Below are 17,750 nucleotides of genomic sequence, written 5' to 3' on the forward strand. Positions count from 1 at the left end.
TTAATATAATTAAGAAGTGTGTAAAGTTTTAAGCAGTAATCAGAAATTGTTTTTGAGATACAGCGCAACATGTGAAAAATACACACCCCTGTTATAGTTATAAAGTCCCGTAACTCAAAAAGTTGAAATCTTATTTTCACCAACAAGTATACAGATCGTTTGACCATCATAAGAAACAACTACATTTTTTATGTAAAATTTCATGAAATTTGGATAAGTGGTTCCAAAGTTACGTTGCGACATATGTTTTAGAAAATTGAAACTCCAGAGATCCGCAGTATACGAAACACAACATAGAAAACTAAGAATTAGCAAATCTAACCCCGCTAAAACAACCGGTGATCTCATGCGGCCGGAAGGTAAAGCAGACCTGCTCCACACATTGTACTCGTCGTGTTGCTCATGTAAATACAAATCCGGTGATTGTATTGATATTTGATATTTTTTTTAGTAGTAAAATTCGGGAAAAATTTAACGGGATTGTGGTAACGGCAATTTGAACAAAATTGAAGGTGTGTGCAAGTTCACAGCTATTGTATGCTAAAAAGGAATGTTTTGGATAAAAATTTGTTAAACATTTCTAGTGAACATCGTCGTGTATTAATCAATTTTTTTGGCATTCCAAACAAGCAAATATATGTGCATATATAGATATAAATAAAAAATCAAATCAAATATAATATTTTATTAACAAATATATCCGATGTATAATAAATAACATAATATGTTTTCCTCTAATATCAACCTCCTTTGGCAAGTATAAATTATCACAGATTTATTCCATCGTCTCTACCAATTGGCAATCCTCGTACAAATCCGCGACTCTCCGTTGATTGGAGGAACGGAATCGGCCGAGTTTAGACGAATGTCGTCACTATGTCAATTGCTTACCTAACTATATCTATAATATCAGGAATATGTTTTAAGAAAAACCCACCATCATAAAATAATTATCACAGTAGCTACTTAAAAAGTTCTCAAGTCGTATAGATTAACTTCCAACTATTTTTTCTCATCTATGCGCTCCTATCATTCTCTTTCTTTCCCCATTTTACAAACATATATGTCGATAGATATTTTTCACCATAGATATTTCTTTGCTGAAAATGTAATGAAAATTAAAAACAGGAGAAGGAGACTTTTAAAATAGTGAAAACAGTCACTTTTACACAGCTTACATGGCTATAAATGCACTCATTCCAAATTCGGTATAAAGTGTCACAGTCACAAGTTTAATATTTTCAAATACGATTTTATAATTGCATAATGGAAGCATTGTGAAATGTCTTACATACACATAACATTTACTAGCAGATTGTTTCTCTTGTTTTTGTACAGTCATATCATAGCTAATATCGTGTATTGAACTTCTTGTTCGAAAGGCCTCCGTTGTTTATGATATATTCCTTATAACTACACCTAACAATTGTAATAACTTAATATCGTGCTGATATTGCAGTCGTTCGTAACTATACTATTTTGTATATGCTAATACAAAAATAAATATTGTGATCTACTATATTGATAGGGAATATATCATAAAATCGTAAACATGGAGTCCTTTCCTGTTATGTAGACATGGAGTCATTTTGTGTTCTCTAAAACGGAGTCATTTCCGGTTGGTTTAGTAATAGTGACTTTCAATATCGTTCATTAGGTCTTCCTCGCTTACATCGTATCTTGGTATGGATCTGGAAAACAAAATGACATTGCTATACACTATACATATATACTAGTATACATTGTTATCTGCAACACAAATGCAGGAAATAATTGTGAACAAATTTAAGTCGGACTAATTAGAGATTTAGTAGTTGTATTATAGGAATTTTGTCTAGTAAGCGTAAGAAATTTTGTCTAGTAAGCGTAAGGAATTTTGTCAAGTAAGCGTTAGGAATTTTGTCTAGTAAGCGTAAGGAATTTTGTCAAGTAAGCGTTAGGAATTTTGTCTAGTAAGCGTAAGGAATTTTGTCTACTAATCGTATTCTTTTTACTAGTACATGTAGGGATTTTGTCCAGCACTTGTAAGAATGTTGTCTATAGATCAGAAGAAAATGTGATATGAGTTGCAATGAGACAACTCTCCATTGAAGTCAAAATTTGTAAAAGTTAACAATTATAGGTTTAAATACGGTTTCCAACATAGATTCATGTTTAACACCGAACAGCTAACTATAAAGAGTCGCCACAAATTACCAGTGTGAAACTATTCAAAAGGGGAAAATCCAACGGTCTAATCTCTTTAAAAACTGAGAAACGAGAAACACTTTTGAACAATCAACAAATGACAACTATTAAACATCATATTCCTGACTTAGAACAGGTGCACTCAAATGTAGCGGCTTTAAACGATTTAGTACATTATGTTAAGCGCATTTCTACGTGTTGGAATATTGTCTAGTACATAGATTTTGTGAAGTACATGTATATATTTTTTCTTGTGTGTTTTAAGAATTTTGTTCTGTACGTAAAATTGAGATTAAAAATGGGGAATGATTCACAACAATCCGATCAAAGAGCAGAAAACATCCGAAGTCCAACCCTGGGTCTTCAATGCAGTGAGAGGAGTGCTTCAGTTGGCCTCGAAACAAATATATGTACTAGTTCAGTGATAATGGACGCCATACTAAACTTCGAAATGTATAAACGAAATTAGAATCAAAAGAACATACAATAGATATTGGAAGATGTGGTGTGAGTGCCAATGAGAGAACTTTCCATCCAAATAACAATTAAAAAAAAAGTAAACCATCAGAGGCTCTTGCCTTAGAACAAGCGCAAAAAAGCATCGGGGTTATATAAGTTTTCTTTTCCATATCTCAACCCTCCCCTATACCTCTAGCCAATGTCGAATGCAGCGGGGTTATATAAGTTTTCTTTTCCATATCCCAACCCTCCCCTATACCTCTAGCCAATGTCGAAATGCAGCGGGGTCATATAAATGTTCCTTTCCATATCTCAACCCTATACCTCTAGCCAATGTCGAATGCAGCGGGGCTGTATAAGTTTTCTTTTTCATATCTCAACCCTCCCCTATACCTCTAGCCAATGTCGAAATGCAGCGGGGTTATATAAGTTTCCTTTTTCATATCTCATAGCTCAACCCCCCCCCCCCTATACCTCTAGCCAATGTCAAATGCAGCGGGGTTACATACATTTTCTTTTTCATATCTCAACCCTCCCCTATACCTCTAGCAAATGTCGAAATGCAGCGGGGTTATATTAGTTTTCTTTTTCATATCTCAACCCTCCCCTATACCTCTAGCCAATGTCGAATGCAGCGGGGTTATATAAGTTTTCTTTTTCATATCTGAACCCTCCTCTATACCTCTAGCCAATGTCGAAATGCAGCGGGGTTATATAAATTTTCCTTTTGTTATCTCAACCCTCCCCTATACCTCTAGCCAATGTCGAATGCAGCGGGGTTATATAAGTTTTCTTTTTCATATCTCAACCCTCCCCTATACCTCTAGCCAATGTCGAAATGCAGCGGGGTTATATAAGTTTCCTTTTTCATATCTCATATCTCAACCCTCCCCTATACCTCTAGCCAATGTCGAATGCAACGGGGTTATATAAGTTTTCTTTTTCATATCTCAACCCTTCCCTATACCTCTAGCCAATGTTGAATGCAGCGGGGTTATATAAGTTTTCTTTTTCATATCTCAACCCTCCCCTATACCTCTAGCAAATGTCGAAATGCAGCGGGGTTATATAAGTTTTCTTTTTCATATCTCAACCCTCCCCTATACCTCTAGCCAATGTCGAATGTAGCGGGGTTATATAAGTTTTCTTTTTCATATCTCAACCCTCTCCTATACCTCTAGCCAATGTCGAAATGCAGCGGGGTCATATAAGTTTCCTTTTTCATATCTCAACCCTCCCCTATACCTCTAGCCAATGTTGAAATGCAGCGAGGTTATATAAGTTGTCTTTTTCATATCTCAACCCTCCCCTATACCTCTAGCCAATGTCGAATGCAGCGGGGTTATATAAGTTTTCTTTTTCATATCTCAACCCTCCCCTATACCTCTAGCCAATGTCGAAATGCAGCGGGGTTATATAAGTTTCCTTTTTCATATCTCATAGCCCAACCCTCCCCTATACCTCTAGCCAATGTCGAATGCAGCGGGGTTATATAAGTTTTCTTTTTCATATCTCAACCCTCCCCTATACCTCTAGCCAATGTCGAATGCAGCGGGGTTATATACGTTTTCTTTTTCATATCTCAACCCTCCCCTATACCTCTAGCAAATGTCGAAATGCAGCGGGGTTATATAAGTTTTCTTTACCATATCTCAACCCTCCCCTATACCTCTAGCCAATGTCGAATGCAGCGGGGTTATATAAGTTTTCTTTTTCATATCTGAACCCTCCTCTATACCTCTAGCCAATGTCGAAATGCAGCGGGGTTATATAAATTTTCCTTTTCTTATCTCAACCCTCCCCTATACCTCTAGCCAATGTCGAATGCAGCGGGGTTATATAAGTTTTCTTTTTCATATCTCAACCCTCCCCTTTACCTCTAGCCAATGTCGAAATGCAGCGGGGTTATATAAGTTTCCTTTTTCATATCTCATAGCTTAACCCTCCCCTATACCTCTAGCCAATGTCGAATGCAGCGGGGTTATATAAGTTTTCTTTTTCATATCTCAACCCTCCCCTATACCTCTAGCCAATGTCGAATGCAGCGGGGTTATATACGTTTTCTTTTTCATATCTCAACCCTCCCCTATACCTCTAGCAAATGTCGAAATGCAGCGGGGTTATATAAGTTTTCTTTTTCATATCTCAACCCTCCCCTATACCTCTAGCAAATGTCGAATGCAGCGGGGTTATATAAGTTTTCTTTTTCATATCTCAACCCTCCTCTATACATCTAGCCAATGTCTAAATGCAGCGGGTTATATAAGTTTCCTTTTTCATATCTCATATCTCAACCCTCCCCTATACCTCTAGCCAATGTCGAAATGCAGCGGGGTTATATAAGTTTTCTTTTTCATATCTCAACCCTCCCCTATACCTCTAGCCAATGTCGAAATGCAGCGGGGTTATATAAGTTTTCTTTTTCATATCTCAACCCTCCCCTATACCTCTAGCCAATGTCGAATGCAGCGGGGTTATATAAGTTTTCTTTTTCATATCTCAACCCTCCCCTATACCTCTAGCAAATGTCGAAATGCAGCGGGGTTATATAAGTTTTCTTTTTCATATCTCAACCCTCCCCTATACCTCTAGCCAATGTCGAAATGCAGCGGGGTTATATAAGTTTTCTTTTTCATATCTCAACCCTTCCATATACCTCTAGTAAATGTCGAAATGCAGCGGGGTTATATAAGTTTTCTTTTTCATATCTCAACCCTCCCCTTTACCTCTAGCCAATGTCGAATGCAGCGGGGTTATATAAGTTTCCTTTTTCATGTCTCAACCCTCCCCTATACCTCTAGCCAATGTTGAAATGCAGCGGGGTTATATAAGTTTTCTTTTTCATATCTCAACCCTCCCCTATACCTCTAGCCAATGTCGAATGCAGCGGGGTTATATAAGTTTTCTTTTTCATATCTCAACCCTCCCCTATACCTCTAGCCAATGTCGAAATGCAGCGGGGTTATATAAGTTTTCTTTTTCATATCTCAACCCTTCTATATACCTCTAGCCAATGTCAAAATGCAGCGGGGTTATATAAGTTTTCTTGTTCATATCTCAACCCTCCCCTATACCTTTAGCCAATGTCGAATAAACAAACACACAGCAATACGCACAGTAAAACTCAGTCCGATTCCGATATCAGAATAGGTAACAAAAATGACTAAACAAAATGAAAATGATACATAACTTAAAAAGGACAGTTACTGACAACAATTAAACTGATAGAAAGATTATGTCTTCATCATATGCATATCAGGTACAATTCCTCCAGTCATGGGTTTAGTACAAATGTATCCGACCATCATAAAATATGAGAAAAACATGATTCGTTTCATGACAAACAGGTTTTCGAATAAATGTGTGTATTTCGGATGCACAAAAACCCTATAAAACTAAAGCCAAAATATTCTATCTTTAATGACCTGCCAACATAATCGTAATCATATCCCTTCTTATTAACTGAAATTCTGCTTAAATGTTTGGTTAGCTTTTGAATAAATGCCGACATGTTTTGTGCTTTGTAAATAAAATTGAGAATGGAAATGGGAAATGTGTCAAAGAGACAACAACCGACCATATAAAAAACAACAGCAGAAGGTCTAAAGTATATTACCATATACGATTGTATGTTAAATACCTGAACATATAAGATGTGTGCAAGTGGATTTATATTTGCAATGACACAATTTAAGATATATATTTTGACTAGTTTGTGATATCGAACACCCTGGTGTTAGAAATTTTCAGTAATTCATAGATTTTTATCGCTAAAATCTTATACTTTGTTACATATACGAGCGAATCGTACAAGTTAAGATATATAAACACCATAAGATGGTGACAAGAGAGCGTCACTATATAAAAACGACATATTAACATTAGGAAATGACAAACAATCTTTTTTATCATAATTTTTGGCATTAAGCTTCCCGTTAATAATATCGATATCAAGATCCAGGAAAGGGCAGTGGTCATTGTTAGTATTACATGTAGCTTTATTCAAAATGAGTTCTACAGGATAAATGTATTTAGTGTACATACTGAAGACGTCATTACTGAGAGCCAACATATCATCCAAATATTAAAAAGTATTATTAAATGTTTGTGTCAGATGTAGTTTCGATGGGTTTTTGCTGATTTTAGTCATTAATTGTTACTCGTTACAATAAAGAAACATGTCTGCAATTAGTGATGCACTGTAAGTCCCCATTGGAGTTCCGCATGGATGATGTCTAGTATGTCATGGATGTTGTATAATACGCCAAGTGATTTGACTAGTACTTGTATGAATTAAAATTTGTATGAATGACAATCATCTTAGGATGTTTTATTCTTGTACATGTGTGGATGCTGTCTAATACGTTGAGAGATCTTGTCTAGTACAACTGTAGGTGTATGGATTTTGTGTATCATGTTTAAGGAATTTGTTTGTGTAGGAATATGGTTTAGTTCTTGGAAGAGTTTTGTAGGATTATGTGGCATAATCAAACTAATACGTCACAGCTTCTTTATAGTTTTTTTGGTTGATTGTATAGTTGTCTCGCTCAATTTTTGTTTTACTGATGTTTGTTGTTTGAACGTTTTTTGTTACAGTCGGTTGGTGTCATTCATCTTCGACTTATCCATTTGGAATCTTCCGCTACTCTTTTTAACATAAGTTTCAAAACTGTTTGCTTTTCTTTTTTTAGAATTCTACTATAGACTAGATGCAGAAGAATTATTTGCCTATGTTATCCTCGTTAAAGTGAATAATTGATATTATTTTAAGAGATATGATTTCTTACTTTTTTCTGTTGTTATTCGTTGTTCTGTAGTAATTATCGTCGTCCATATTACCAAACGAGTAATCTGAGGAAGAAAATAAGAATTAAATGCATTCAAATGACAAAACAAGTTGTTTGCAATAAACACTTTGCGTTTTCTCTTTTCTATTTATTAGTTGTTTGTTTTCGGTAACGCAAGTGCGAAATTAGGACGTGCTCAAATACTTTGCTACTGATGTTTATTGATGTGTTAAGCAAATACACAGTTTATGTATTAAAGAATTTGATCTAGACCATAGGGGATTGTCCACTTAAAATATCTGCAGATTTCTTAATTTCACAAATGCATATTTTTATGATTATACAGTCCCTACGTGTACAATTTGAACACATGGGATTTATCGAAAAGTATTAACTGGAAAACACAAATATCTGTACTTGCAGATGAGATGGTAGATGCAATACATTCGTCATACGATTTAAAAGCATCTACAATTATTTGCTTAATTCAGAGTTCGAATCGTTGAGGCTTTGTGTCTGAATTCTTGATTACTTTGGTTCTTCTTCTAGTCGTTATTCTCCGTTTTACCTATTCTCAATTTTTGGATCAATAATTTTCTATTCGTTGAACCCACCAAGAACCTTTTATATTTATTTGTCAAGGATAAATTATATTGAAAAGAAGTTATGTAATTATATAATTTTGAGATCTCTTCAACAAATCAATATGCAATATAACTTGATTATCAGTAAACATCTCAAATTGTTCTTTCATACTTTTACCTTATCTTTATAACCAACTTGAAGTGTGTTTACCTTTATTAGAATACTTAATGCTTAATGTTTATAACACCGAACTAATAATAAAAAAACAGTGTGGCAATTAATGAGTTGTTTGTATATGAAATCGAAGACTTTATTAATTTTATCATAACGTAAAAGTCATTTGTTATTTGTTAGGGTTTGACCACCTACTGCTAATAAAACGACGAGAACACAATACCATATCAATGTCGTACCGACTTCTCGTGCTGTGTCTGATGACTTTTAGCACCTGGTGTAAAACAAGAGAAAGTTCTAGTAAATATAGATGTTTATTTCTTGAAATCAGTAATCAAAGTGCTACAGATTTTACACAATAAAATAGCAAGTCTCACTTGATAATAAATTTAGAATTTCACAAATGAACTAAATTAAGGGACATAACTCTATGCAAATTTTAACTAATTAAATAAAACTTGCCCAAACTCTATTTTATCAAGTGAAACTGCTTTACAAAACTTAACGTACAGAATAATACATAATACAAAATGTAAAATAAACCGAATCATTTCAACTAGAAAGAATACTTAATTTAAAACGTTTCGTATAATAACTTGTTGCTATGGAAATAATAAACCTTTAAAATTAATAAAATCTTTGCCAAACTATTTCTATATTTAATCGCATAAAATCTAATACCAAATATAATTTATTTCTGAATAAATTGGTATGTAAAATAACTTTGTATAATTCTTAAACAGTATTAACTGTTTTTGCAAAATATTAAAATAACAATATACCAATGTTGCTTAGCAACAAACATGTACTTCAGTCACGAGTTCCGTGTATGAGTGTTATATAATAAAATTAACTAAATTCAATTTAAATATAAGTTCAAAAGTCAATTCAAAATGTTCAAACAATTTTGTAAACAAACTAAATCTTGCGGACAAGTGCCGCTTTCCAAAACCTAATTTATGAACTAAATATACAATCTATATACAAAATATAAAACACAACTTACAGAATAATAAAGTAGAATATAAGGTCTCATGTCTATGTTATTTAGCTTTCGATCTAACTCTATAATCATTGCTTTATCAACAAAAGACATTTCTCCCGGCAAATAAAAATTACAAATTATCTCCCCTGGACATTGTAATACTTAAAAGTTACTACGGATACAATATGAAATATTTCCGGACTTTAAATAAACTTTTAAAAATAACTTTTATAAATTAACTAAATGTTTCTAAACATAGAATAGATTTGAATTAAATAAATTCTTGAAACATATCTCAATTGTTTACATAAATAAAAAGCCATCGCGTCCTAAGCGTAACCAACATAAAAATAATTAATCTCAATGGAAAAGAAATATAATCTATACAAAATATATACAATTAATTAAAGTGAATATCATAAAATGAATTTTAACTTTAGCTAGCTTTTCCAAAATATAAAGTAATCTAAACTTTCTTTGACTCAATAAAACAAAAATACAAACAATATAATTTAGCTTACCTGGTGTAAAACAAGAGAAAGTTCTAGTAAATATAGATGTTTATTTCTTGAAATCAGTAATCAAAGTGACCGTTGAAAACATAAATTGTTTCCATGCGGGCGTGGTCACATGATCACTGATTTCTTAACTTTCTCCAGTTTTCACCAATCAAAAGTTACCTTGTAATTTAGCTCCCTTGACCACAACCTATTTTCACTGGTTGGTCAATAATCCAGTCATGGGTGACAGGTGTTATAAACAATTTCACACATGAGTAATAGGAAAAGGTTGTTTAACAAAAGCCTTAATTTACATGTAAGGTACATAATCCAAAGTAAATAATTTAGCGCTTACATGTCTCTTTGTTATCCGTCTTAATTACGTAATCTAAATATTAAAGTTGTATGTCATTCTTCTTTATCAAAAATTAACATTCCAAAAATAATGTAACTTATGTAGAAGAAATTTTTTGAAAATAAAATAAAAATTTAAACTTCAAAATACTTTAACTCAAATTGTAAAAATTGAATAATTTTCACTTAAGTTTTGGTCTGTTATATTAAAATTTTGTCTTTGGCAATTCATAATTTTTCTATAACAACTCTTCCTCAACCTCACTAAGCTTTGTCCCAAAGCTTGAATTTGAAACATCATCTGAACTGATAAAATAAGAATAATAAATATATATATATACAGGTAAAAAGAATAAAAGTATGATAAACATAATGTAAAAGTTCATATAGAGTCAATGTTTATATATCACAATTATGTGAATGTAGTTTTGTGATCTAATGCCCATAAAATACTTAGTTAAAAATTAAAACAAAATATATATGTATGGTCATAATTGCAGATATTCAATAAGATACTTCCAAAATTTCAAAGGGTGTATGTTAATATACTTGAAACGGAGAGGCACTGAGGTATTGTATGTTTGCAAATATGCATTTACTTAATATTATCATTTTGCATATGTGGAGGAAGATTAACACTTCACACTAAAATATGTGTGTTTATATAGTACTGATGCAGTTTTCCAATAATGAAAAATCAAGTAAACCAGGTGCTAGTGCAACAGAAAAGTCAAAGTACCAATAAATTTTCATATTAAAAGACAATATAACAATATAAAATTCAAATATAAAACATGAAAATGAATGATTTCTTATATGCTCACTCCTCGTAAGCGCATGATCTGCAATCTCATGATCTGCAATCTCCCGATCTGCAATCTAATGATCTGCAATCTCTATGACATAATGAAATCTAAAAATATGTTTAATATAACTGTGTTCTAAATCCTACAAAAAGAAATAAACTAAACATTAATACACTCTAAACTCCTCCACTTTGGCTCTCGGTAACATTTCACTGAACACTTAACTTCATCATACATAACTATAACATTGGAATGGATTCTAGTTTCTCAGGACACTAAATTGCTAAAATAAAAAAAAGTGATGATTAGTCGAATGAGCACGGCCGTACTCTAGCACTACTGACAACAAAACACATATGCATTCTGTTAGGTTTGACTTCACATCATAATTTGCCTATCAAATTTCTGAAATTAGAAAAAAAATGTTAATCAAAGGGTCAAATAAATAAAAAATAGGTCCACTGCGCAGATTCAAAACTGGAGTACAATCCAGATTATTTGAATGTAAGTGAGTTATTCGCCATTAAAGCTTTATCTGTGTTATTTCAGTGAAGTTATACAGTAATTTGTTTTCACCTATGGCCTCGTAAAATATTTTTTCTGTTTTCTCCTCCTTCCTCTCCTAGTTTTCCTCGTAAAATACTCTTGTATCAAGCCCTCTCCAATATTCTGTTTTGGTTCCCATGTCGGTTTGGAACCATCTTTCCATTTTACAAGAAAATACTGTATTCCTCTTGTTTTCCTTGTATTTAGTAGTGTCTCAACCTCATGAAATGTATCATCAATAGCATTGTTTGGTTCATCTCCATTATCACTGTTAGTCTCTGAATCTGTACTCTCATCGTCTGCAATTTGATCATCTTGATCATTATCTGCAGGTTGGTTATTTTGCGCATTGGGTAGATTATCTGGAACTGGACGTTCTGGAGCTTGTGGCGGGTCACGGAAATCAGTGGGATCTACATATTGTCTAAGATTGCTCGCATTGACCATAGCTTTAACTTCCTTCTGGTCACTGCAGCGTCTTAATTTATATAGTTGTTATAGAAAAATTATGAATTGCCAAAGACAAAATTTTAATATAACATCAGTAATGGAAGTCGAAAGAAAATAATTCTAGGGGGCTATTAAGCCCGTCATCACTGTTTCCATATTTTTTATTTTTCATCGTAGATATCATCATAGATTTAATACATGTCAACCATCCAATTCAAAAATCAAATAAAGATATAAAAACAGACGTAAATTGACTAAACTTCTGGATATACACTTGCACTGCCAAATTTTGCGGTCTTAAATTTTCCCTATTAGATCATAAATATTTCGCTTTTTAATTTTGGTAATAAAAAAAGAAAAAAATAATTTTAATAGTGAGCAATAAACAACACTATATGAAAAATAATTAGCTCTTTTATAGCGGTATAATTGATAAGAAAAAAAACTAATAAAACAAAAGAATTGAAGAATTCTGGGAGTTACTGATAAGTGGGTTGTTAAACTAGAGGCTCTAAAGAGCCTGTGTCGCTCACCTTGGTCTATGTGCATATTAAACAAAGGACACAAATGGATTCATGACAAAATTGTATTTTGGTGATGGTGATGTGTTTGAAGATCTTACTTTACTGAACGATTTTGCTTCTTACAATTATATCTATCATGAACTTTGCCCATTAGTAACAGAGAACTATATTTGGTAAAAATTTACATAAATTTACCAAATTAATGAAAATTGTTAAAAAATGACTATAAAGGGCAATAACTCCTTAAGGGGTCAATTGACCATTTAGGTCATGTTGACTTATTTGTAGATCTTACTTTGCTGAACATTATTGCTATTTACAGTTTATCGCTATCTATAATAGTATTCAAGATAACCAAAAACGGCAAAATTTCTTTAAAAATTACCAATTGGAGGGCAGCAACCCAACAACCAGTTGTCCAATTCATCTGAAAAATTCAGGGCAGATAGATATTGACTTGATTAACAATTTAACTTCTTGTCAGATTTGCTCTAGATGCTTTGGTTTCATAGTTATAAGCAAAAAACTGCATTTTACCCCTATGTTCTATTTTTAGACGTGGCAGCCATCTTGGTTGAATGGCCAGGTCATCGGACACATTTTTCAAACTAGATACCCAAAAGATGATTGTGGCCTAGTAGTTTCAGTGGAGATTTTGTAAAAGATTACTTAGATTTATGAAAAATGGTTAAAGATTGACTATAAAGGGCAATAACTCCTAAAGGGGTCAACTGACCATTTTGGTCATGTTGACTTATTTGTAGATCTTACTTTGCTGAACATTATTGCTGTTTACAATTTATCTCTATCTAATAATATTCAAGATAATAACCAAAAACAGCAAAATTTCCTCAAAATTACCAATTCAGGGGCAGCAACCCAACAACCGAATGACCGATTCATCTGAAAATTTCAGGGCAGATAGTTCTTGACCTGATAAACATTTTTATCCCATGTCAGATTTCCTCAAAATGCTTTGGTTTTTGAGTTATAAGCCAAAAACTGCATTTTACCCCTATGTTCTATTTTTAGCGGTGGCGGCCATCTTGGTTGGTTGACCAGGTCACGCCACACATTTTTTAAACTAGATACCCCAAAGATGATTGTGGCCAAGTTTGGATTAATTTGGCCAAGTAGTTTCAGAGGAGAAGATTTTTGTAAAAGATTACTTTAATTAACGAAAAATGGTTAAAAATTGACTATAAAGGGCAATAACTCCTAAACGGGTCAACTGACCATTTTGGTCATGTTGACTTATTTGTAGATCTCACTTTGCTGAACATTATTGCTGTTACAGTTTATCTCTAACTATAATAATATTCAAGATAATAACCAAAAACAGCAAAATTCCTTCAAAATTACCAATTCAGGGGCAGCAACCCAACAACCGATTGACCAATTCATCTGAAAATGTCAGATTTGCTCTAAATGCTTTGGTTTTTGAGTTATAAGCCAAAAACTGCATTTTACCCCTATGTTCTATTTTTAGCCGTGGCGGCCATCTTGGTTGGTTGACCGGGTCACGCCACACATTTTTTAAACTAGATACCCCAATGATGATTGTGGCCAAGTTTGGTTTGATTTGGCCCAGTAGTTTCAGAGGAGAAGATTTTTGTAAAAGTTAATGACGACGGACGACGACGACGACGACGAACGACGACGGACGACGACGGACGACGACGGACGACGGACGCCAAGTGATGAGAAAAGCTCACTTGGCCCTTCGGGCCAGGTGAGCGAAAAAAGAAAACTGAGTGCAAAATCATTGTTTAAACGAAATAAACCTTTTAAAAATATATTTATTTTTAGTTGATTGGGAAACAAGTTTATCTTACTTATATTATTTCCTTTCCACTTTGCGGGTGCTGCCTTGTAGCGGCATTGGCCTGTTCTTTTTAAGAAATGAACTTAAGAGCTAGAAAACTAAACAAATCCAAATGACAATATATATATATCAATTAGCCAAATCAAAAACAAAGAGAATCACAAAATGGAGATGGAAGCGATAACTTGCAATTGATCTTTGAAAAATGTATTATATATATTTATTATATATATTCATGTAACAGGAGTTTTTTTTCATCACATTAATTTCCACGTAACCTTAACACTGTCCCAATATTTACTCAAAACCAATTGATTGCCATTTAAAACTAGAGGCTCCAAAGAGCCTGTGTCGCTCACCTTGGTCTATGTGAATATTAAACAAAGGAAGCAGATGGATTCATGACAAAATTGTGTTTTGGTGATGGTGATGTGTTTGTAAATCTTACTTTACTAGTCTTATTGCTTACATTTATCTCTATCTATAATGAACTTGGCCCAGTAGTTTCAGTGGAAAATGTTAATAAAAATTTACAAATTTTATGAAAATTGTTAAAAATTTACTATAAAGGACAATAACTCCTTAGGGGGTCAATTGACAATTTCGGTCATGTTGACTTATTTGTAAATCTTACTTTGCTGAACATAATTGCTGTTTACAGTTTATCTCTATCTATAATAAAATTTAAGATAATAACCAAAAACAGCAAAATTTCCTTAAAATTACCGATTCAGGGGCAGCAACCCAACAATGGGTTGTCAGATTCATCTGAAAATTATAGGGCAGATAGATCTTGATCTGATTAATAATTTTACCACGTGTTGGATTTGCTCTAAATGCTTTGGTTTTTGAGTTAAAAGCCAAAAACTGCATTTTACCCCTATGTTCTATTTTTAGCTGTGGCGGCCATCTTGATTTGATAGTCGGGTCACCGGACACATTTTTAAAACAATATACCCCAAAGATGATGATTGCCAAGTCTGGATTAATTTGGCCCAGTAGTTTCAGAGGAGAAGATTTTTGTAAAAGATAACTAAGATTTACGAAAAATGGTTAAAAATTGACTATAAAGGGCAATAACTCCTAAACGGGTCAACTGACCATTTCGGTCATGTTGACTTATTTGTAAATCCTACTTTACTAAACATTATTGCTGTTTACAGTTTATCTCTATCTATAATAATATTCAAGATAATAACCAAAAACTGCAAAATTTCCACAAAATTACCAATTCAGGGGCAGCAACCCAACAACGGGTTGACCGATTCATCTGAAAATTTCAGGGCAGATAGATCTTGACCTGATAAACATTTTTACCCCATGTCAGATTTCCTCTAAATGCTTTGGTTTTTGAGTTATAAGCCAAAAACTGCATTTTACCCCTATGTTCTATTTTATGCCGTGGCGGCCATCTTGGTTGGATGACCGGGTCACGCCACACATTTTTTAAACTAGATACCCCAATGATGATTGTGGCCAAGTTTGGTTCAATTTGGCCCAGTAGTTACAGAGGAGAAGATTTTTGAAAAAGATAATTAAGATTTACGAAAAATGGTTAAAAATTGACTATAAAGGGCAATAACTCCAAAACGGGTCAACTGACCATTTCAGTCATGTTGACTTATTTGTAAATCCTACTTTACTAAACATTATTGCTGTTTACAGTTTATCTCTATCTATAATAATATTCAAGATAATAACCAAAAACTGCAAAATTTCCACAAAATTACCAATTCAGGGGCAGCAACCCAACAACGGGTTGACCGATTCATCTGAAAATTTCAGGGCAGATAGATCTTGACCTGATAAACATTTTTACCCCATGTCAGATTTCCTCTAAATGCTTTGGTTTTTGAGTTATAAGCCAAAAACTGCAGTTTACCCCTATGTTCTATTTTTAGCCGTGGCGGGCACCTTGGTTGGTTGACCGGGTCACGCCACACATTTTTTAAACTAGATACCCCAATGATGATTGTGGCCAAGTTTGGTTCAATTTGGCCCAGTAGTTTCAGAGGAGAAGATTTTTGTAAAAGATAACTAAGATTTACGAAAAATGGTTAAAAATTGACTATAAAGGGCAATAACTCCTAAAAGGGTCAACTGACCATTTCGGTCATGTTGACTTATTTGTAAATCTTACTTTACTTAACATTATTGCTGTTTACAGTTTATCTCTATCTATAATAATATTCAAGATAATAACCAAAAACTGCAAAATTTCCACAAAATAACCAATTCAGGGGCAGCAACCCAACAACGGGTTGACCGATTCATCTGAAAATTTGTGGGTAGATAGATCTTGACCTGATAAACATTTTTACCCCATGTCAGATTTCCTCTAAATGCTTTGGTTTTTGAGTTATAAGCCAAAAACTGCATTTTACCCCTATGTTCTATTTTTAGCCATGGCGGCCATCTTGGTTGGTTGACCGGGTCACGCCACACATTTTTTAAACTAGATACCCCAATGATGATTGTGGCCAAGTTTGGTTCAATTTGGCCCAGTAGTTTCAGAGGAGAAGATTTTTGTAAAAGATAACTAAGATTTACGAAAAATGGTTAAAAATTGACTATAAAGGGCAATAACTCCTAAAAGGGTCAACTGACCATTTCGGTCATGTTGACTTATTTGTAAATCTTACTTTACTTAACATTATTGCTGTTTACAGTTTATCTCTATCTATAATAATATTCAAGATAATAACCAAAAACTGCAAAATTTCCACAAAATTACCAATTCAGGGGCAGCAACCCAACAACGGGTTGACCGATTCATCTGAAAATTTCAGGGCAGATAGATCTTGACCTGATAAACATTTTTACCCCATGTCAGATTTCCTCTAAATGCTTTGGTTTTTGAGTTATAAGCCAAAAACTGCATTTTACCCCTATGTTCTATTTTTAGCCATGGCGGCCATCTTGGTTGGTTGACCGGGTCACGCCACACATTTTTTAAACTAGATACCCCAATGATGATTGTGGCCAAGTTTAGTTCAATTTGGCCCAGTAGTTTCAGAGGAGAAGATTTTTGTAAAAGATAACTAAGATTTACGAAAAATGGTTAAAAATTGACTATAAAGGGCAATAACTCCTAAAAGGGTCAACTGACCATTTCGGTCATGTTGACTTATTTGTAAATCTTACTTTACTTAACATTATTGCTGTTTACAGTTTATCTCTATCTATAATAATATTCAAGATAATAACCAAAAACTGCAAAATTTCCACAAAATTACCAATTCAGGGGCAGCAACCCAACAACGGGTTGACCGATTCATCTGAAAATTTCAGGGCAGATAGATCTTGACCTGATAAACATTTTAACCCCTGTCAGATTTCCTCTAAATGCTTTGGTTTTTGAGTTATAAGCCAAAAACTGCATTTTACCCCTATGTTCTATTTTTAGCCATGGCGGCCATCTTGGTTGGTTGACCGGGTCACGCCACACATTTTTTAAACTAGATACCCCAATGATGATTGTGGCCAAGTTTGGTTCAATTTGGCCCAGTAGTTTCAGAGGAGAAGATTTTTGTAAAAGTTAACGACGACGGACGACGGACGCAAAGTG

The 17,750-nt window shown here is 33.7% G+C and overlaps 1 protein-coding gene across 1 annotated transcript in view; it reads right to left on the minus strand.

Moving 5' to 3' along the window:
* Positions 1–691: 691 nt before the first annotated feature.
* LOC134700968 (TBC1 domain family member 5 homolog A-like) overlaps positions 692–17,750 on the minus strand; it is a 39,030-nt gene continuing 21,971 nt past the window's right edge. The window contains exons 4-5 of the mRNA XM_063562112.1: positions 7,434–7,497; positions 692–1,691 (exon numbers count right to left, since the gene is read on the minus strand). Of these exons, the coding sequence (XP_063418182.1) occupies positions 1,625–1,691; positions 7,434–7,497 (131 nt within the window). The 3' untranslated portion in view covers positions 692–1,624. The remainder of the gene's footprint in view (positions 1,692–7,433; positions 7,498–17,750) is intronic.

This window comes from Mytilus trossulus, unplaced genomic scaffold (assembly GCF_036588685.1).
Source record: "Mytilus trossulus isolate FHL-02 unplaced genomic scaffold, PNRI_Mtr1.1.1.hap1 h1tg000210l__unscaffolded, whole genome shotgun sequence".
Lineage (NCBI taxonomy): Eukaryota > Metazoa > Mollusca > Bivalvia > Mytilida > Mytilidae > Mytilus > Mytilus trossulus.